The 22,343-nt window shown below is 39.8% G+C and overlaps 1 protein-coding gene across 5 annotated transcripts in view; it reads right to left on the bottom strand.

The window, feature by feature from the left end:
- The window catches only part of RANBP17 (RAN binding protein 17), a 255,244-nt gene that overhangs the window by 29,070 nt on the left and 203,831 nt on the right, over positions 1–22,343 (bottom strand). For all 5 annotated transcript variants that reach the window (XM_081035898.1, XM_081035899.1, XM_081035900.1 and 2 more), the window contains 3 exons: positions 21,337–21,419; positions 11,376–11,590; positions 8,834–8,972 (listed from right to left, as the gene is read on the bottom strand). In XM_081035898.1, the coding sequence (XP_080892024.1) occupies positions 8,834–8,972; positions 11,376–11,590; positions 21,337–21,419 (437 nt within the window). The remainder of the gene's footprint in view (positions 1–8,833; positions 8,973–11,375; positions 11,591–21,336; positions 21,420–22,343) is intronic.

Here is a 22,343-nt window from a genome sequence, read left to right as displayed (position 1 = left end):
TTTGGCCAATGGCAACATATGGACATGATTCCAGGGAGTTTATGATTAGGAACAGAAACAGAAGAGAAACAATTAAAAACACAATGGGCACTCAAAACATGGCAAATATGGGAGACTCAGAAGAGGAGAAGTAGACTGGGGAAGTAGGGTTCAGAAGCAGCAGATTGCAAACTTCCTAAGGCAACAGCTTCTGATTCGTTTTATTCATCTCTGGGGTTCTGAGACACATTTGTGCCTGCCATACATTAGAGGTGAAATATCAGCTGAATTGATTCCAGAATGGGTAGGCGGGCAAAGCTAATCCGAGAAAGGTTTTTAAAGGTGTTGAGCTGCATTTAGTAATAATACCTAGAATTGATATAACACTACAGTTTAAAAACTCTTTCACATACATTGTTTTAGAGAGACATGACAGAGTAAATAGAAAGAGGTAGGGTTTGGGACAAGTTTTGAAACAGACAGACGTATGCATTTAAAACAGTGGATGCAGGATCACGAAGGGTTGGATGAAGGTCTAAAAGAGCACGAACAACAGTTTTGGGAAACTGTGGAGCTATAGGCTTGTAAGAAAGGAGCTTTCTTTCCCTCCTAAAGCTGTGGCATTTGATTGATTGGTTGATTAATTAGCTGTTTATCTCTCCTTACTAACTGGGTTACTTTGCAGATAAGGGAGCTTTGGTTTTATAGCCCTGAGTGGTAGTATAATGTAGTGGAAAACATCCAGGCCTAAGAGTCAGGTGCAGACTTGTTGAGCCTGGTTGCTTTTCTCTTTTCCTTCACATTTCCACCTTTGAAGTCCCAGTCATGAAAGTAAATGGATTAAGTAACATCTACAAAAAGAAGCAAGCAGGAAACAGATATGGTTCCCCTCACCAGTGAAGAGCAATCTACTATCAATCATACAAAAATGATAAAGGCTTCACATAGATTTGGATACCACATGCCATGCAGGTTGCATTAAAAGGTCCCAATCTACTGAGTCAGCTACGAAAAAGCCAGGTAAACATTTTAGACACAAAGGTTGGAGCATATATCCTTGCAATCAAAGCAAGAAGAAGAGCTTCCATTATGGCTGATTTATGGTTGGGGGCTTTGAAGGGGCTAAATGTATTTCAGGGTAGATTGAAAAGTGTGGATTCATAAGGATCAAGGGGCATCTGATCAAACACAGAATGAATCGTGCTGAGGACTGCATTATTGGTTTTCTTTATTTACAGCTCCAGCTACTGTGAGATTCAAATAACGAAACTCTCTTGACATAAAAGGACAAGCAGAAGTCATGAATTTTCGTATTTTGTCCTAGTTCTTGGTGTTTAGAAGCTTTTAAGAAAAATTCATCAATAATTTAGACAATTTTGGATATGCTTTTTAGCCTAGTAGGCACTTGTCCTCTCTGGCAACTTGTTGTTTGGCACTGAAAACAGCCAAACGCTCCTCTTCTCTTGCAACTGGTTTCCACAGGAAGCACATGCATCATTAATTGCCCTCCCGTTCACTGAGACTCGTCGCAGAAAGCTGTTCTGAAAAGTTAACTGTAGGAATGAGTTGCTTAACTAAGAGTCAGAAGAAAGATAATGGGGCTGAGCTGAAATTTAGCTTTGACTCAAAGTTTATTACCATAGCAGAAGGGAGTATGAAGGTCTTGGAAAAATATGGTGTGAAAGTCAGTTTCAGGAATAAAAGGCCTACTGGGTGGTACAGTGGTTTTGGAAATTGGTGGGTTTGAATCTAGGTTTGAATCTGTATTTTCCAGATGTTTGACTTTACGGAGTTCAATTTGCACCTCTGTAAAATGTGCTTAATTATCACCTACTTTGCAAGGCGTTGTGAGAAATTAATGAGGTAAAGTACTGTTACATAGTGCTGGACTCATAGATTTCCCCTTTTTTACTTCTCATTTGTTTTCCTGGCGATTTCAATCCCTTAAACACCAGCCTGTTATTCTAGTTAGCTAACCCATAGCTTCCTTCTCTCTTTAGCATGCTTTTGTTTGGAAAACGAATGTGCAAGATCTCTGAGTTTCTAAGTATTTCCTGAATGTTTTACTCTCACATTCCATTCATACCATTTACTCCATCCAATTCAAGAATGTGGTCTAAATAACAACATATTCTCTTTAAGAATATAGATCATTTAATTAATAATGAACTTCATGGGGAAAGATCTGGCGGTTTCCAGCTGGTTCAACTTTTTGTCTGCCATCACCTTTCCTTGCTTCGCCTTTTGTGCCATCCTTCACTTCTTGGAATGTACCCTTGTCCCTGCCTCGGCTCATCTTCAGAAGCCTTCTATGATCACTCCTCTAAAAAGCCACACTTAATCATTAATTATTATCCCATTTTAAGTCTTTGTTAAGCACGTATCATGATTTGACATTTTCGTGTGTGTGTGTGTGTGTGTGTGTGTGTGTGTGTGTGTGTTTACTGTTAATCTTTCTCCACTGGAACATAAGCTTCACATGCGCAGGGATCTTATCTGTCTTGTTCCCTTCAGTATTGCCAAGGTCTAGAATGGTACTTGGTACATAGTATGTGTACAACTGATACTTAATGAATGAATGAGTTGAGAGCAGCTTTTTGTAAGCCCTGCACTTGTTCTCTGTATGTAAGAGTATGAGTGGTGGTGGATGGGTGATTAAAAAGATAGAGAATGTAACCACTTTTCTCATTTACCTTTACCTATCCCCACATTTTAGCTGGTGCAAAACTAAAACTGCTGATTAAAATATTTTAATATTATGTTAAGCATATTAGGCAAGTCACTACTCTATAACTGATTCCAGTTTTTTGTACTTCCCTCTCACTTTTCCCACTGAAGCTACAATAGAACTAAAACCTACTGGTAATCCAAACAATACCTGTAAACGCCTCTTTGCAAATTTATCATTGTCGGAAAAGTAGAAACCCAAGTGGTTACTTTCAGCATCTAAATAGTCCTCTTTCTTGAAGACACAGGGCACAATTCACCTGCCAAAGTTACCCAATGGTTACCCAATGCCAATTTGCAACAATGTAAGAGACTGAAGTTAAAAATCAGGAAAATCATTTCTACCAAGCATCTAGCCATCGAAACTGTGACCTTTATAGGAAGATCTAGCAGGTTGGTGAGGTGCAGAATGAGTTTTAGAGTTAGAAAGACGCCAAGAGGCACTTATTAGTTGTACAACCTTAGGCAAGTTGTTTCCCATGCCTGAGCCGTGGCTTACCATGTGTACAATGAAAATAATACTACGTAAAGAATTCACTCAACTATTTAGCTACAGATAATGTATTAAAAAATTGTTTACCTGAAACTTATATTATGTTATTAACCAATGTTACCCCAATAAATTTAATTTAAAAAATAAACAATTAAAAAATATTTATTGAGCACATACTACGTACTAGGCACTGGGAATAAAGTGGTGATCATGACTATTTCTGTCCTTCAGAAGCTTACAATCAAGTGGGAAATAACGACAAAAGGTGCTATTAGAGTATCTAACTGGTTTTGGTACGAGCGAAGTACAACTATGAAAACTCTAATGACAGTACTGGGCAGCATACGTGTCCACGGTCATACATTTAATAAGTGGCAGTGCTGGGACTTAAATCCAAGTTCAGTATTCCCTCCATAATGCCAATTTGTCCAGACTCACTTCAGAACCTTGTCAAAATGCAGATTCCAGGCCTACGACCACACTTTGAGAACATAGCCACCTGTAACTAATTCAAAAATCTTCAAGTATTACTATGATTTCAAATAAAAAAATATCAAGGCAAACTGTAATAATAAAAGATAAGACATCAGTTTTTGTCCACGAAGGATTAACTGCTATCAGAATTTTCCCTTCTGCCATGAGCAACTAGAAAACTGGACAAAATATATAGAAGAACATTTTTCAATTATTGCACAACAAGCAGTACAGGACTATTAAACCAGAGAGGAGGGAAATAAATAAGGTAATACCTATACAATAGCTCAAGCTTACTGACCAAAGCAGTTTCCAGGCTACAGGTGAGGGAGAGTGAACCCCAAAACGCCAAGTTGTCTCACTGAGTTGAAGAGAAACAGCTGGAATTGGGGGAGGCTAAAGCAGCTAGAACTTGTGGGACAGAGTACTGGAAAGTGGGAGGTGTTCAAGGAGAGAGTTCTGGAGATCTGCAAAGGAGTGCTCACCAGTCTTTGAACAATATAACAGAGATATGTAACACATGTATAATTGGAGGTCCAGAAGGCCTGGAGACAGAAGAAGGGGCAGACTGTAATTATCTGAAGGCAAACTGTGATGATATTATTTAAAGGTGTTGATAGTAAACCCTAGAGGACCACTAAAATTAAAAATTATGGCTAATAAACTCACAGGGGATATAAAATGCACTCTTAAATAACATTTAATTAATCCAAACTAAAAGAAGGCAGAAAAAAGGAAAAAAGGAACATAGCCCAGATAGAAGAAAGAGAAAACAAATGACAATACTGAAGTCTAAACCCAAATATACTGGTAGTTACATTAAATATAAATGGTCTAAACACTAATTACAAAGCAGAGATAGTCAGATTTGATATAAAAAGACGACCCAACTATGCTGTATATGCTGAGTGTTAGGCAAGTATGTCCACGTCCTATTCCCCAGAACCTGTGAATGTGTTAGAAGAATTAAGGTTGCAGATGGATTAAGGTTGCTAATCAGTTGAACTAAAAATATGGAGATTATCTTGAACTAATCAGTTGAACTAAAAATAGGGAGATTATCCTGAACTATCTGGGTAGGCCCAGTGTAATCCCAAGGGTTCTTAACAGTGAAAGAGAGAGGCAGAAGAGGTCAGCATCAGAGGGAGAAGTATTTATGGAAGAACAGCCAGAGAGATAAAATGTTGCTGGAGGACAGGGGCCATGAGCCAAGGAATGTTGCTGGTCTCGAGGAGCTAGGAAAGGCAAGAAGATGGATTCACCTCTAGAAAAAAGCACAGCTCTGCTGACACCTTGATGTCAGATTCATGACCTAAAGAACTATAAAATAAATTTACATTGTTTTAAGCCACCAAGTTTGTAAAAATTTATTGCAATAGCAATAGAAAATACCTGCTGTCTATAAGAAACCAACTCTAAAGACACAGTCAGATTAAAAGCGAAATGATAAAAAAAGAGGCTAACAGTAATTAAAAGAAAGCTGAAGAGGCTAGTAATATCAGACAAAATAGATTTTAGAGGAAAGAATATTCCAGAGATAAAGAGGGTTATTTCATAATGATAATGGAGTAAATTCATCAGGGGGACATAACAATCCTAAATATTTATATACCTAATAATGAAGTTCAAAATACTTCATATAAAGACTGATAGAATTGAAAGGAGAAATGGGCAAATATGTAATTATTGTTAGGGACTTCAGCACTTCCCTCTTGGTAATGATTAGAAAAACAAGAAAACAAACAAACAATAAACCAGTGAGAATACAGAAAACTCCAAACTAACAATCAATTAGAACTGACCCTTAAATAGGATGCCCATTCCAACAATGTTGGAATACACATTCATTTCAAGTGCCCATGGAACACTCACTGTATTTTGCACCATACCAAAGATTAACAAAAACAGTTATAACAATGATTAAGTATATGCTATGACCAATGGAATTAAACTAGAATCAATAACAGAAAGAAATCAGGAATATCTCTGAATATATGGAAATTAAACAATGTGCTTCTAAGTAACAACCCAGTGGTAAGAGAAGGAATCAGCAGGGCAATTAGAATTTTTTTTTTTTTTTACTGTATAGAAAAAATATAAATATAAAAATTTGGGGAGATATAGCAAAAGCAGTGCTTAGATTAAAACATTAAATATTAGGAAAGAAGAAAGGTCTAAAATCAGTGATCTAAGCTTGTATCTGAAAAAACTAGAAAAGGAAAAGCAAAGTAAACTGAAGGGAGGAAATAATAAACATTATACATCAAATCAATGAAATCAAAAGTGGAAAAATAATAGAGAGAAATCAATGAAAAATGAAAGCTGTTTTTTTGCAATACAATTGATAACCCTAGAGCCAGAATGATCAAACAAAAAAACAACAAAAAAGAGAGAATACACAAATTACCAATGTCAGGGATGAAAGAGGGGACATCACTATAGATTTTACAGGAACTAAATTTGTATAACAAGGGGATATTATGAACAATCTTATGTCAATAATGTCAGATGAACTGTAGATGAAAATGGACAAATTCTTTTAAAGACACAAATGACCAAATGCTACTCATAATGTAATAGATAACTTGAATAGTTCTATATCCATTAAGGAAATTTAATTTGTAGTTAAAGACTTTCTAACAAAAGAAAAACCTAAGCCTAACGGTTTAACTAGAGAACTCTACCAAACATTTAAGGAAGAACTAGTAACAATTCTACAAAAAAAAAGAAGAAAAAGAAACATTTCCCAACTCATTTTATGAGAACACTAGACTGACACTAAAATAAGACAAAGATATGAGAAGAACAGAAGACTATGAAAGAAGAACTATAGAAGAACACATCAATATCTGTTATGAATATAGATGTAGTTAAATCTAGTAACATATAAGGAGGATAATACATCGTAACCAAGTGTAGAATGCAAGATTGGTTTAACATTCAAATACTATACATCAATGTGATGATTAACATCATGTAATGTATTAATGGACCAAAAAACCCAAAAAACAAACAAAACAAACCAAAAAACCAACATATGATCATCTCTGTAGATGCAGAAAAAGAATTTGATAAAATTCAATACCCACTCATGATAACACTCTCAATAAACTATAATAGAAGAGAATTTCCTCAACAAAGTAAAGAGCATCTGTGAAAAACCTAGAGCTAACATTACACTTAATGGTGAAAGAATGAATGCTTTCTCCATAACGTTGGAGACAAGGAAAGGATATTTGTTAGTGCTAGTATCACTTCTATTCAACACTGCCTGTGGATTCTAGCCAGAGTGATAAGGCTAGATACTAGATTGGAAAGGAAGAGGTAAAACTGTATTTGCAGATACATCTATGTAGAAAATCTTAAGACATCTATAAAAGGCTACCAGAATTAATAGGTTGCAAGATAAAAGGTCAACATACAAGAATCAATTGCAATTCTACACTGCAGCAAAGAACAATACAAAACTGAAATTCAATAGCATTCACAATATCATAAAAATACAAAATACTTTTATTTTATTTCCTAACAAGAGAAACTGACAAGTTGACTCAAAAATTTATATAAACAAAGGTTCCAGACAATTTTAAAAGACAATACAATTTAATAGCCAAGACAATTTTAAAAGAGAAAAGCAAAATTAGAAGGCCATACTATCTGATTTAAAGGCTTACTATAAAATTAGGACAGTATAAAATTGGCACAAAGTAATGCAATAAAGGACATTCTTCAACAAAAGTTGCCAGAACCACTGAATATGCATGTTAGAAAAGGAATCTTAGCTTTATCTCATAACACTACATTCAAAAATTTAATTGAAATGTATCATAGACCTAAACACAAGAGCTGAAACTATAAAACTTTCTGAGAAAACAGGAAAAACCTTTATGGCCTTGGGTTAAGGAAAGATTTTTTAGAAGAACACCCAAAAGACATGAACCATCAGAGAAAAAAATAATAAATTGGACTTCTTTAAAATTAAAACCTTCTGCTCTTCAGAAAATATTGTTAAGAAAATAAAAAGACAAACCAAAGCTGAAGAAAGTATTTCCAAACTATATATCTGAGAAAGGATTTGCACCCAGAATGTATAACAAACTCTTACAAGATAAAGACAAACAAACCAGTTAAAAAAATGGCTCAAAGATTTGAACAAGCTCTTAACCGAGAAGATACATGAATGGCAAATAAGCACGAAGAGACACTCAAATCGTTATTCGTTAATAAAACGCAAATTAAAACCACAATGAGCTTCCACTTCACTTCCACTAGGATGGCTAAGATGAAAAAGACTGATAATAGCAAGTGTTAGGGAGGATACATGGCACTGCAGCCCTTATACATTGCAAAATGGTACAGTCACCTTAGGAAATAGCTTGGCAGTTTTCTATGTTGAAAACATACTTGACATACAACCCAGAAATCCCACTCCTGGGTATTTGCCCAAGAGAAGCAATATCTGTCCACACAAAGACTTGCACATCAACCTTCATAGTAGCATTATTCAAAATAACCAAATAATGGTGACAACCCAAATGTCCAACAGTTGGTGAATATAAAAACAAATTGTGATAATCCGTATAATGGAATAATACTCAAGCAAGAGAGAGGAATAAACTAACTGATTCACAAAACAACACCGATGACTCAAAGGCATGATGCTAAATGAAAGATGACAGGCACAGAGGACTATATATTCCATGATTCCATTTATACGAAATTCTGGAAAAGGCAAACTGTAGGAGAGAAAGTGATCAGTGGTTCCTTGGGGTTGGGGCGAGGGGAAAGGACTGGTTAGAAGGAGGCACGAGGGAGCTTCCCATGGTGATAAAAACATTCTGCATCTTGGTTGTTGTGGTTCACGACTGTATATGTACATTTGTCAGGACTCAGTGAGCTGTTCCCTTAAAATCAATGAATTTTATTGTGTTTCAATTGTACCTTTTTTAAGGCTGATTAAAAATAAACTGCATATTAAAATATTTTTAAAAAGCATTTCCTCACTTGCAAGTAATAGCTATAATCCTTTACTTTGGGTACTCTATTCCCTCTCCCCCCGCCCCCCCACCCCTTTGTGGGACGGTTATCCGAATAGGCACAGACATTAAGAGACCACAGTCACCTTTCTCCTCTGGAAACAATGTCCTCCATGGTACTTACCGAGAGTAGTGAGGCCCTCTGAGATAGACGTGAGAACGTACAGGAGTACAGGAGGATCCAAGGTGGTGATGAAGGTCATGTGGTCCTGGGTGAGACTTTCCAGGAGTGGATAGTAAGCCTGGCTCAGTTTCCGGTATTGCTAGAACACAGATACTAAATGTCAAGCCACAGGGAAGCAGGCGACACGTTCCAGTCCAGTGGAAATGGCCATTCAGAACATTGGAAATGGTAAACGTACTTAAACAAAATATACGTAAAATAAATATATGGAACCAATGACATAATGATCCGCAATTCAGCATTTAAAGGGGTTCTAATGGGAATCGCTTGATCTCCAGAAATCCTAATTTGAAGCTATAGCATAGTATACAATTTGAATTTTACCTTATATGGTTAACACTTAAGTGTAAGGAAAAGCTCTGTAATGTGGAATTTAGAAGACTGTGAATTGTTTTTTTGGACTGGAATATTGTGACACTGAATAGTGCTTAGTAGTGGCCAGGCATCCTTATTTTCTTTTTAACACAGAGAAATCTGCTGTTATAAGAGGATTTGGCGTCATAGTCCGCTGTATTTACACAATGCCAACCCACCTAACTAAATCATAATTTGGTAAATGGCTTAATATATACCATACACTATAGGCGAAAGGTAAGGGCGTGAGAAAAACACCTGGAAAACCTCAGAGGAAACTCAAACCGTTATCAAAAAAGCCCATGCGTAAGAGAAATAAACCAGAGCAATATTTCTTAAAGTGAGATTAAGACTATTTCTGTCAGAATCACATGGGGAGCTTGTTAACAATGCAGACTCACTAAATGAAAAGCTCTGGAATGAGGTCCCAAAATGGCCATTTTTAACATGGACGCTAAGGGGAGTCCTTTGTACCCTCAATTTTGAGAGTCACTGAGTTCGAAGTTTGCATGTCTACTGGAAAAAAGATTGGAGAAATTCCTAGAACCACAGCAGGTTTGCTTGGTGGACCTTAACGGTAACGCAGAGCCCCTCAGTGAAGGGCTGGAACACATGGCTGACCTGAGTCAGGTTTCCGCTTAGTAATTTCTGCCATCCAGGCAGCCTTCACCGAGCATTCCATTCTACTGCAAAGAGGCTTAACACCTTTGGCTTGACATCTGGTTCCATTAGGACCAGTTTAGAAAGGTGGAAGAGGGTACGGCTAGTCCATTAGAACGTCAAGGAGCCTTTCTCACGTCATGCAGGGGCTCAGCTCCCGCTCCCCGCACAAGAACGCAGGATATGGTGAAGTCAGAAAGGAACAACAGAGCCACTGACAGGGGAGTTATACCACTATATTCTCAAGGGCGGCTGGTCAAGACACAAAAGCAAACATCCACCGGTACTCCAACGAGGGGTCCTCCTGCACTCCAGTCTCGCTGGGGCCCGGGTGAGACACAGGAAGTAGGATCAACACGACCCACAATCCACTTGCTAACCTCACTTGCTAGCCACAATCCGCACCTGCTAGCGTAGCCACGACAGTTGTATTAGTGGCTAATGGTTCACGGGTTACAGCTGACGGCCTCCCAGCCACAGCGGATGGCCATCTGATCACAGCTGACGGCCATCTACAACTCGAGTCAGCACTTTTCCACGTGAGGCCGAGAGCCTGGAAACTGCTCTCTGGGACTCCGTCCCTACACTGACTAACGAGGGCCCCAGATCTACTTGTAACCTTGGGCTGGGAGCAGGTGGGAAAGCCTGAGCATGAATTAGGCTGTGTGACCGAAGTAATTACTGCAACCACACTGGGCCTATATTAGCGGTTGTGTAATCAGGTGGAGACGTTTTTAAAAAGTCTGCTAATGACACAGCTCAGTGGAGGAGTCTGGAAATTTGAATTTCAAACAAGCACCGCAGGTGATTCTGATGGGCCTCAAAGTTTGAGAAACACTGACATAAATCATAGAAACTAGATGGTAGAGTAGAAAAGGGGCCTAGAGATCACTTTGTGTAATTTACTCATTTGAAAGGTGAGGAAATTAAAGCCTGGAGAAATAGAGGAGGTGATTTATTCAGGTAAATGACTAGTGAGTGGCAGAGCGGAGACTGCACACTGGGTCACTCAGCTTCCAGTTCAGCACTCTGTCCACGACACCAGAATTTTAATGGAAACAAAGGCCACACAGGAAGGGAATAGACAGAGTAGAACTGAAGGAAGGAGGAGATTCTGCAGCCAACCCTGCATTTTCTGCTCCAGGCAACACAGACCTTTTCTGAATCATAAGGATAGTTGTAAGCAATTAGCTGAAATTGCTAACTGCATTTTCTCTAGATGCAGAACCTGGAGTACTCTGGGTGAGCAATGTGTTAGAAGGTGCACTTTTAGACACTGCACATTTAATTATATAAATACGGCCACCACAGTTGTTCAAACTCTGGAAGTTAAATCAAGATGCTGTCCTGAAACACAAAATGTGTCAGTGCCACTCTACCTCCCCGGGCTTCGTCCTCACAACTCTAAGCCCGTGGTGGTGCTGCCTCACATGTCACACACAGACTCCCACGACGCACGACTGCTCACCAGCAAGTCACTGTGGGACGCCGTCAGCAGCATTTTGACAAAGGCCTGGAGAACGTTGTCAAAATGGTTGTCCCCATACAACTTGAAGACGCCAAAGCTGACATAATTTCCACACAAGGCAGACTTGAGAGCTGAATAGCAGATGGAGATGCCCTTGAGTTTCATTGGATAAATCTGATCTTTTGAGAGGCTCCCAAGGGACAGGATCTGATTACCTGTTTTAGGGTAAAAGCAGAAAGAGAAAGCGGTGTAAGTACATGCAATTCAAAGCAGTTAGGAGGCACACGATTTACAGTTTTCACTTGACTACTCATGCTCACTTCCCTCTACACAGTTCTAAGAATCACACCGTCCATGTAATGAAAAATATAAATACGTAAGACAATTTACCTGGGAAATACAAATGGCCCAAGGAAAGTCAATCAAGGGTATTAGAAAATATGTTTTTATCTGAATGTACACACAGATAACACAGATACATGAAACTTCATTGACTTGTCCTCTTAAGATTAGTTCTTTATATGCTTCAATATACGTGTTATCCGTTCTCCAACAAGAAGTTAAAAAAAAGTGGGAGTAAACAACCAAATCAAGAGAAAAAGATAACCTAGCTTGAGATGTCAATTCTGGGGTGAATTTTCATCCTTTTTATATGAACTTGATTGGAGTTATTTCACTTTTAGAAGTCTCACAGGTTTGATATGAATTAAATGAAATAAGACATAGAAGTTCTTGGCACAGTACACAGTAAGTGTTACTTCCTTTCTCTCATTAGATCCTTTTTTCAGATCTCAAGAGATGACTGTTTTTAAAACTATACTTAAATTCTATACTGACCATTAAAAGACAAAGAAATGTTTATATAATCACCTTAAATTGTTTTTGTAGTAGTTAGCATTTACAACCAACACTTTGTTTCTGAAATGTGTACTATGAAGTAAGGTATGTTACTAGGCAACGCCCAAGAACGTTTTTTTAAAAAATATAAAGTTGTACATGTTTCTTAGCTCTGCTTTTTCCTGTTCAATGAGTACTGCTTCTAAAATTGAAACTAAATTCAATTTACAAAATTTAGAGGTAGATTTGTTGTGGGTTTGTACTGTGTCAACTTGGCTAAATAAGGACGAAGTTTCCCAGAACCCATTTCTTTGTATGGTTGTGGGCTAGATTTGGGCAAAACAGAAATTTGTGTGAGATTGGGAAGGTGGACGTGAAGCAGCAGCCACGATTTTCTTAAGGTCCTTGTGATTAGAGATAGTGAGATGTAGAAGTGCCACTAAGTTTCAGTTTGTCCTTGTTCTTTCCTGCTCTGCATCTAGAACTATAACACCAGCCACGCTGACCAGACCCCAAGCTCACTGCCAAGTGCTTGGCAGCAAACTCACAGCATAGTAGTGACGCAGAGGAACGATCTCTCATTGACTTCTAACCACTCCACCAGCACCCCTCTCACCTCACATCCTTTCTAGGTCCCACTCCAGCACTGGATGTGTGTAGCGTCTAGATTTCCCTGCCAGCTTCAACTTGTCCGTCCATGCCATTGTTTCAGGAGGGCTGGTCAGCGATTTTTCTGCTGAACTTCCACTGGACCCATCTTTGTCCAAAATAGTACAAGATCTCATTCCGAAAATAAATTCCCTATTCCGTGTCATAATGCTTGTTTCCCCACTTGAATCCTGACTGATATATTTAATTATGGGAACCACATGTGTACTAAGAGGTTAAGAAAGACCAATACTTTTAGCAGAGCATAAAACACAGGACCAGCCGAAGGTGAAGGTTTCTTTCCCTTGGTCTCCCTTATTGAGACATTCTCATATACAGGTTTTCTTCCGTGTGTCGTTAGAATCCCATGTAGCTTTGCTTATCATTTATACTCCTGAATGAGAAAACCACCGTCTGGAAGACTGAAGCATATCCTGGAATTTACTCTGTACCAAATTCTGTACCCTCTCTCATTATCTCATCCTAACTTACCTTATTAAGACATATAATAAGCTCCAGACATATTCAACTCAATATGACAGCCATTAGCTTAATGGCTACTATGTGAGGTACTGGGATAAACAAACGAATGAATGAAAATCTGTGCTCTGACAAGAGTTCAGTCTGGTGGAGGAAATGTATCTGTAAATAAAGAATTCCACACAAGGCGACAAACACTATCAGAGATGTGTGTCAAGATGCTGTGGGACAAGAAGAGACTGAATCTGCTTGGGCAGTGGGGAAAGACATCATAGGTCACTTGTCCAGGATCGACCGCAGTTTCCCAGGTGAATGTGGAGGGAGAGGAATGCGTTCCCGGTAGATTAAATGCGCAGGTATGGAGGTCTGAGAAGCAGGCAGCTATAGAACACGACAGTTCTCAACCACTGCTTTCCTGCCTTTGCCTCAAATTCAATGTAAACCAAAGACTTTTCTCCTTCCTTCCTTTCCCAGGAAAGGAAAGCACTGCTTACATGTGATAGAAAGAGCTAGAGTCATTGGGAGTCGGGGTGCTGGTGTACGCCTTTTGGGTTTGTTGGGGAGGCCAGGGTCACAGGGAGAAAACGGGGTCATGTTTTGGGAGCTTTTAATGCTGACGTCCTTATGGGGCAAGTGCAGATCCTTTGTTCTTCAGCAAAAGATGGAGTAGACCAAGAACTGCGACGGGGGAAAAACTGATTGTAAAGGACTGGATAAGTTATCACCAAGAAGGATTAATTATTTAGAAGCACAACTTTTACCTCTCTGTTAAAGTTGCAATTTGGCATGTTTTGGGACTATTTCAGATATGTGTTAACTAAAATAGTAAATGGTGTACGTACCATCATGCCCTCGCAAAAGTAGGATGAGTAATATTTTGGAAATAGGAAACTATCTCCTTGTGTCCAAGTGCTGGTTGGCACTCGTGATGGCTACAAAAGACTATAAGTCCCCTTTTATTCACTGCAATTCGGCTTCAGCCAACAGCACTTACTGAAATAGGAGGCCTTGGCCTCAAAAGGCTTAAAACTCAGCAGGAGGTTCACGTTACTGTGAACACAAGTGACATGGCTGAGGTTTGCTTCTGCAGCGCCTCTGAGGTGTGACAACCATCCTTGCCTTCCCTGCCCCACCTTACGCCTGGAAAGTCCCAGCTCCTCCCCTCTCAGACCTTCCTTCTTAGAGGGGGCTCTGGATTGTACACCAAGGGGCGGCTGGGAGATGAAGGCACTGCCAGGCTGGCAGCCCCTGAAGCCAGGAACCAAAGTTGCCACGGTGGTACTACTGTAGCAGCACAAAAGGAAATGACACTTTCCTTAATGAAATAAGAGAAACTTTCCAAGTTCAGAAAGAAGATCTGTAACTGTTTCCCACTGACTACATCTGCCACAACTGGGTGCGGGAAAATGAGATGCTGTTACAGCTCCAACGTTAGACCTGGGTAAGACGGGTACTGAGGCTGCGCTGGGCGCGGGGACAGGTCGGTTGGCCTGGCCAAAGGCAGCGCCCAGGCGGGTGCCGTGCTTCCTCTTGAACACACTGCAACAGAAGAGCCCTCACTGAATAATCAGGAAAACAAGCACAGAGGACCCCGACATAGATGAACTGGCTTATTAGAAATACTTTCCCATTATTACCTTATAGTAACTGCTTGGGTTCCTCTGTCTTAACTTCTATTCTCCGTCCTTTTGGAGAAGTCTTTTTTTTTTTTTTTCTTTTGGTTAGCTTCCAACATTCAGATTCAGAGAATGTGTGTGCCTGTGTGCGTGTGTGTGTACGCGCGCACACACAGTCACTTCCGTTTGCCTGAGACCTACTTTCAGATCTATTTCTTTTCAAACTTGTTTTTCCCTTGAGACTCTACCTCCTCCCTGAGTGGCTGACTCCAGGATGCCTTCCTCTTCAGAAGAGGCTCCCTGCCCTCCGAGGGGACCGGCTTCCTGCACAGGCCTCGGCTGGAGAACTGCAGGACAAGCTCATGTTCCACTGGAAGATAACGCGTCAGCACGTGGTGACGAACCCCGCAGGCCGCTGTGTCGAATGCCCTGGGCTTCGAATCCTCCATCGCCCCTACTACCTGGTGTCTGAGCGGATTACTGCCCTGTGCGAGTCAGTTTCTTCATCTATAGAAAGACGATAATAACAGTACCTATACCTCACAGGGCTTTTATGTGGAGGAAAGAGGACCGCATGTGTAAAGTGCTTAGCACAGTGACTGGCCCAGCGCTCAGGAGAGTAAACTGTAATGATACATAGTACTGGGGGATCCTTTCTTTCTCGGGTCTAACAGGCAAGAGGTTCACACATGGGGACTGTGGCCTGGAAAAGCGGAGGGGAAGCCGGGCATGTGTGGTGCGGAATAATGTCACTTCCTTCCAAGACACAATTCAAAGTAAGGTGAATGCCTTATCTTTGACTGCTTTTGCCCTGCTCCTCAAACAGAGAAATGGCTGCAGGGGGCCCACTGTGGCTCTTAACCCCACATTCTACCAGTTGTCTGTGCCCTTAAAGGAATACTTAGAAAAGAAAAAGTACGAGGGGTAAGATGTTCTCAGAGTACCAGGAAGAACTAACAGTATTATATTTCCTGGCTTACGAAGCAATCCATTACACTGATTCACCTTTTTGTTTTCCCTTTTCATCTCTAAAATGTTAAAGCGAGGTTGCTATTTAGCTGACAGCTCTGTAGGGTGAATATCTTCCTTCATCATTAGAACAGTTATGGGGGGAGAACCGCAAGCTTGCTGACTGATATTCCCTCACTTGAGGTCACTCAACCTGCTGTCTCTGTGCCAACCAGCCAAGGCCCCTGGATGTGGAGTTTGGGACAGAACTGAAGCTGTGAAGACTGGAAAGGACTATTATTTCCCTCTCAGGTTGAAAAAGAGTAAAACAATGCAATGTTGATACGGCTGTGGGAAACTAAGAAAATTGTAGGGAATGTAAATTAGTATAACCACTCTAGAAGGCAATTTGGTAATATTTATTAAAAATATAAAAATGTGTAAATCTACTTTTGGGACTGTATTCTAATTCTAAACGTTCACTACTATGTCTGCCTATCGGTTAGCATCTCACATTCACTGTCTTCTGTAAAAGCTAACCCCTCAGTATGTTCAACTGGCTCCCAACCATCTCCTCTTTTGTACTTTACAATTTTCCTCTCTCTCTCCTATCAATCATCTTTTGTTTTGCCGTTACATCATCTCATTGGAATACATACCATGCAATTACCTCTTCCATTAAAAAAAAATACAAAACCCTCTCTTGGCCTTGCTTTTTGTCATTATTTAACCGTAAGTATACAATGATAATCCTTCATTCTTATAACACTTCTAATAGTACACGCCAGCACTTTCCAAGCTCTTTCATATTTTTTTTATTTTAAACAGGTGACCCCCTTTACAAGCAAATCTAGTGCACTTATATAGCTGGGTGGTTCTGGTCCAAGTGGCAGTAGGGTCCCCACCTCTCCCCTCTCTGGAGGGCCTCTGTGGCACTTTCATAGATCTCTAGGGCTCTGCAAAACCCCGTTTGAAAACCACTGGTCTGTTATCTAGGTCATAATAAATAACAGTGGCTTGTACTTTACAAATTCAATTTATGCATATTAAGTCATACCTTAAATGCACCTGGAACATATATTGCTTAAAAGAGCCCTGAAGTAAATTCTTATGGATAGTGAATAATCACAGCTTGTTCTATTCATTTTTAAAGTTCACACATGAGCTTTTCACACATGAGCTTTCTTAAATAAGGTAGCTAGGAAGGAATAAAATCAGTTCCATTTTGGCCAGTCTTATGAAAACAATCAATATTTCTCCCTTCTGTGCACTCTTCAACCAACAGATGTCACCAAAGATACCAGGACCCAGAGGCAAAGGGAAGAAAAGATGAGACAAATGGAAATTGAGCATAAAAAACATCCAGTTCTTAAAACTGAGAAGTAGGTTTCCAAAGTAATAACATTTATTACACTGCATGCAACATTTTAACCAAAAAATTTAAGAAAGAAATTTCTTTTATTAAGTTGCTCGGGCGGCACGGATCATAGCACTAAGTTTTAAAACTCATGTTCTTGAAGCAATTTAAAACTCATTAGAAATAATAGGCTTGGGCTAGTAGAAAATGTGGTAAAATTTAATCCTCATCCAAATGTTACCTGGGCTGTACAAACAGGAAATTGTTTTGTGCTACTGTGGCTAACCTCATCGCTGACCCTGAGCTGTAACGGCGAGAGCAGCGGAGAGCTGAAGCAAAATTAAAAACTTACATCAAAGTATATCATGACAGAATGTAGATAAATAAAAGCATATCAAAAGTATTATTTTCCTGCCAGTCTCACTGAGCAGAGAGGTGGAGGTATCCCACAAAATATGTGACAAATCAGGTGCATTTGGAAATGAGCCCTTCCCCCTCTGTGCCGCCCCCGTCACTGACTCCCCAAACACTGCCCAGGAGTCGTGAGCCGAGAAGAAGCCCAGAGAGGATGGAGACAGAAGGGATCACAGGCTGTTCCGGCCTCTTTCCTCCATGGGCTTCCCCTTCCTTTATCTAGGCTTACCAAAGATGTAAATAATGCTGGCTCTGTTGTGTCCTCCCCGTCACTCTTTCCCTCATCTAGACTCCTGCGAGGCAACCCCATGACCTCCCTCCAATGAGCATATTAAAATCTCCAGAGGTAAAAGCATGGGTAATAAAACATTACAGAAGGTAAACACAGGCGAAATCAGCTTGGCTGATGGGAGCCAGCACGGGAATCAGTTTTCTATCCTTCCATGTAAAGAACATGTGTCAAAGTCATTGGTGACAAAGCTGAAGGACATTTTCCCACTTGATGTCCCTTAAATTTTAGGAAAGAAACCACCAAACTTAAAAGAGCAGCGCTTCGTCATAAATATCCAAGGTACAATCTTCCTTTGGCAACTCCCAAATAGCAATAAGGAATACGGAAAGACTACTGTCTGAAGTCATACAGACTTCGGATGGAATTCCAACTGAACTAACTAACCAGGAGCTATGCCATATCTGGCAAATCTCTTAACCTCCAGGGGCTTCAATTTCTTCATAACAATAATCAGTCGCTAACTGGTCTGTGGGCCTTTCATGCACAATCTAATTGAATCCTCATAACCATCTTATGAAGTAGGTGTTATTTTCTCTGTTTAACAAGAAACGGAAGCAAAAGAGGCCAAGGAACTTAACCAAGGCCAAATGACTAATGGGTGGCAGCTAAAACCTACCTTGAGGATTCAGCAGGCTAATGCGTGATAAATGGTCTAGGGCAGGAGCAGGCACATAAAAGTCGATTACAAATTATTATTATCAGTCCATCACTATTGGTCCAAACTGAGGAGCAGAGCCTTAGCCTTATCTCCTAGCCTTTCTTCAGGGTAAGAAAACACCTTACTGGCTGTCTGGCCTTCTCAAGAATGCTTTGAAGGTTTTTCTCTTTTCCATTCCACCTCCTTTCTCTTTTTCTCTCTTCCTCTCTTTCCCTCTATCTCCTCTTGTTCTTCCTCCAGTATAATCCTGCCATAGTTATAGCCCTTAACTTTTGTTACAATGCCTTGGTTTATGTCAGACAACCTCACAGAAGGCTGGACAGCTTTTGGAGCCCATAGATTTGGTACTGTTCTGAGATTCCTTTTAGTGTCACTTGCTGGACATACATTCTATCCTAGAGAAACAGGCATGCTGTAAGAGTAAGAAGTTCCTACTCTCATCAGCTCCACTGCAATAATAAATGAGCCCCAAAGGAAAAATTACACTTAGGGAAAGAAACTGGACCCAGAAAGAGGGAAACGAAAGCTACAACTGTGATTGATAATAGGACTCTAAGATTTGTATAAAGCTCTTTCGACTACTAAGAAATTCTTACACGTGCATTGTTTCATATTGGAAAGTACTATTTCCTTTTAAAGAGCAAAGAAGCAGAAATTCAGCCCTTGTTATTAGGCAGAAGGAAGCAGAACAGTGGTCCAAGGAGGAGGTGTCCCTGAACAAAAATCTGAAGTGGTCAGGCTGGCTCTGCGTAGGCAAGAGAACCGTTCCGGATCAAGGACAGGCACGTTCACTGAGTACCTATTCCAGGCTACAGCCTGTGCCAGGCAAGCACTTTACCCAGAGTAGCTCAATTAACCACCTCGAATCCTAACTAGACACGTCCAGTAGCTCAGTAGGTACTATTCACTATAGTTGGTCCTCCACATCCGTAGGTTTTGCACCTGTGGATTCAACCAACAGTGGATCTTAAAAAAAGAAAAAAAGAAAGAAAAAAAGAAATCCCAGTAAGTTCCAAAGAGCACAACTTGAATTTGTCATGGGCCGAGGGTCACGCTGAATCCCTGCGAATGACGCCCCCGGGCAAGGGTAGGTTATCAGCAAACCCAATGCCAATTTAGGAAGGGGACTTGAGCATCCATGGGGTTTGGGGCCCGTGGGGGCCCGGAAGCAATCCTCCGCAGATACTGAGGGACGACTGTGTTCTTATATTTCTGTATGATTAAACTACGCTCAAAGAGGTGTGCTGTCTTGGCCGAAGGTCGTGGAGTTGGTAAGGGTTGGTACGAGGATTGGTATTCGCATCTTTTCATCTCCCCAAACTATGCTTTTTCTAAGGTATCATGCTTTTGGAAAAAAGGTCTAGACATATCTCTTTGTAGAGTAAGACACGGGAAGGAATTAGTATACACGGGAAGTATGGCAAGCTGTATTGAGAATATTTAAAAAGGGGTCCACTGTACCTTCAGGAGGCAAAGCATTTCTACTTTATATGATTCTAATGTGTCCACTTTCAGCAGATGCAAAAGTTGTGGCAATGCAGTTGCTGGTACAGATGAAAATAAGACAGTGCAAGTTTACTGTCTGTAAGTAGGTGCTTTCCATAGTCTCCATACACTTACAGTCTCAAACTCTAAAAATCAAGGTACCATTAAAACTAAGCGTTTTCAACAGAGGCCGACCTACAATGCGTACAGAGCCCCAGAATGGGTTTCGAATTGAAGTAAAAACAATTTAAAACAATTGTTCTTCTGCTTTTTAAAAAATAGGCTTTTATTTTTTAAAAAGTAACATGCTTTTAATGGTTGCTCCTGTACGTGTGCGCGCACACACACGCACACACACACACACAAAAGAAGCTTCAGAAAATTTTGTAAAATCTGTTTCTGGGTACTCAAAAAGAAATGTGAGCATCACAGGCAATTTTTGAGACCAAATGTACTTGGAGATGGCTATTGATTTAGGAAAGTAAGCACAGGCAAAAAAGAAGACAAAATAAAAGAGGACACAGGGAAACACCTTTCAAGAAGATGTGTACTACATGGAGCCCAGCTCGTCGTCGGTGTCCAGTGTGTGGCAAGAGCATAGACGATACTGACCCATCCTATCCCCATTCCTTGGCTACACAAAGGAGTCAGAGTCGAGAATCTCATTGATGAAGCTATCAGAATTGGCAAGTATTAGCGTTTATGGTAGTTTTAAGGCCCAATTCTGACTACTAACCCAATGTTTGGACTGTAATTGAAAAGGACAGTCTTTACTATTGAACTCTGATTCCAGGGTGTAATGCCCTAAAGTCCCTATAGGACAGTATTTACTGCTCCAGGATATTTTCCCAGAATTCAGTGCTGGTGACACACCAATCTAAGCATTCCTTCACCCAAGACAGCAGACTCCCTGATGTAACATTTAGCCATTTTGAATATGCTATAACTTTTCAATATTCTACCTAGTGTATTCCCTTTGCCTATTGACACTGCAATTTTATCCAAAAGAAATTCATCAAGTTGGTCAGGAATGATTTGTAGTCAGAGGCATGCTGCTGACTTCTCCTGATGTCAATATGATAGCTACCTGGCTTTTTGCACTCCTATTACCCAATTCACAAATGCATACAGATATGAAGTTCAAAATAACAAAATAACTAACATCTTTCTTTCCTCCAAAGAGATAAAGTTATATTGCAGAGACAAATATGGAAAAAGATACCTACCATAAGTGCAAATCATTTTACTAGCTTCTCTGAAGAGAAGAATTCCATTAGGAGATGATACATCAAAATTCAAACGCTGGGATCTAAGAAATATAACAAAAAATTAGACTGTATGTGCAGATGAAGAAAAAACCAAATATAGGTTTAAAATGCCTAGCATTTGCACTTATCAGGAGTAGCAGCAGTACAATTATCCCTCTTAAAAAGTGGCAGTCCATGAAATCAGTGTTGATAAAATATGTATGCTAATTTTCTCACTGTAAAAATACTAGGACAATTAAGAAAAGTTATTTTCACTTATTTGCTGATTCAAAGAATTCACGTTTTGTCTGTCAAAACAATATCGGGACATCGTACATCACTGACCCCTTACCCTCTCCTTTCATGCAAAGTGGTTGATAAACAATAATAAAACTCGGGTGTGTAAGTCTAAGTTTATACGGATACTTTGCTAGAGATTTAATGTGAGATCTCCTGTAGTGCCCAATACACATTTTAAAAACAAATTCTAAAGTGACAGATAGGAAATCTAGGTACCTTGAATACTGCACATTTGTATAATGAACCATCTGATAGTTCAAGCATATTTCAAACACATTAAATTACATACCGACCATAGTTTCTACTGCACATAGCTCACGTAAACAGAAAGAAATCCCAGAAGTTCTAAATGAGAACAATTCTACTTCCCCAGTTCCTGACAGGTGCAGGAACAGGATGAACGGAGTAAAGGATTGACATGCCACTCTGAAATAATATTTGCTTTTTTAACATCACTTTGGCTTCAGTTGGCGAACATGCCTTGCTCCTGCGCTTTCAAGAAATAATGATATACTTCTAAAAGGATTAGTAAAAAATATGAAAACAGGTCAAAGAAATATCAAAAAGCAAAGACATTTGCCAAAGTCCTGTTTGCCAGGGATAGAATAAATTGTTGCATGCTTTTCAAACTGCTTTAGAATTAAATGAAATGACAGCTCATTAGAAATATTATTGTTGGTATATGA

Source organism: Rhinolophus hipposideros, assembly GCF_964194185.1.
Source record: "Rhinolophus hipposideros genome assembly, chromosome: 23".
NCBI lineage: Eukaryota > Metazoa > Chordata > Mammalia > Chiroptera > Rhinolophidae > Rhinolophus > Rhinolophus hipposideros.
The sequence above is the reverse complement of the archived record's forward strand: the minus strand, read 5'-3'. Positions and strand labels throughout refer to the sequence as shown.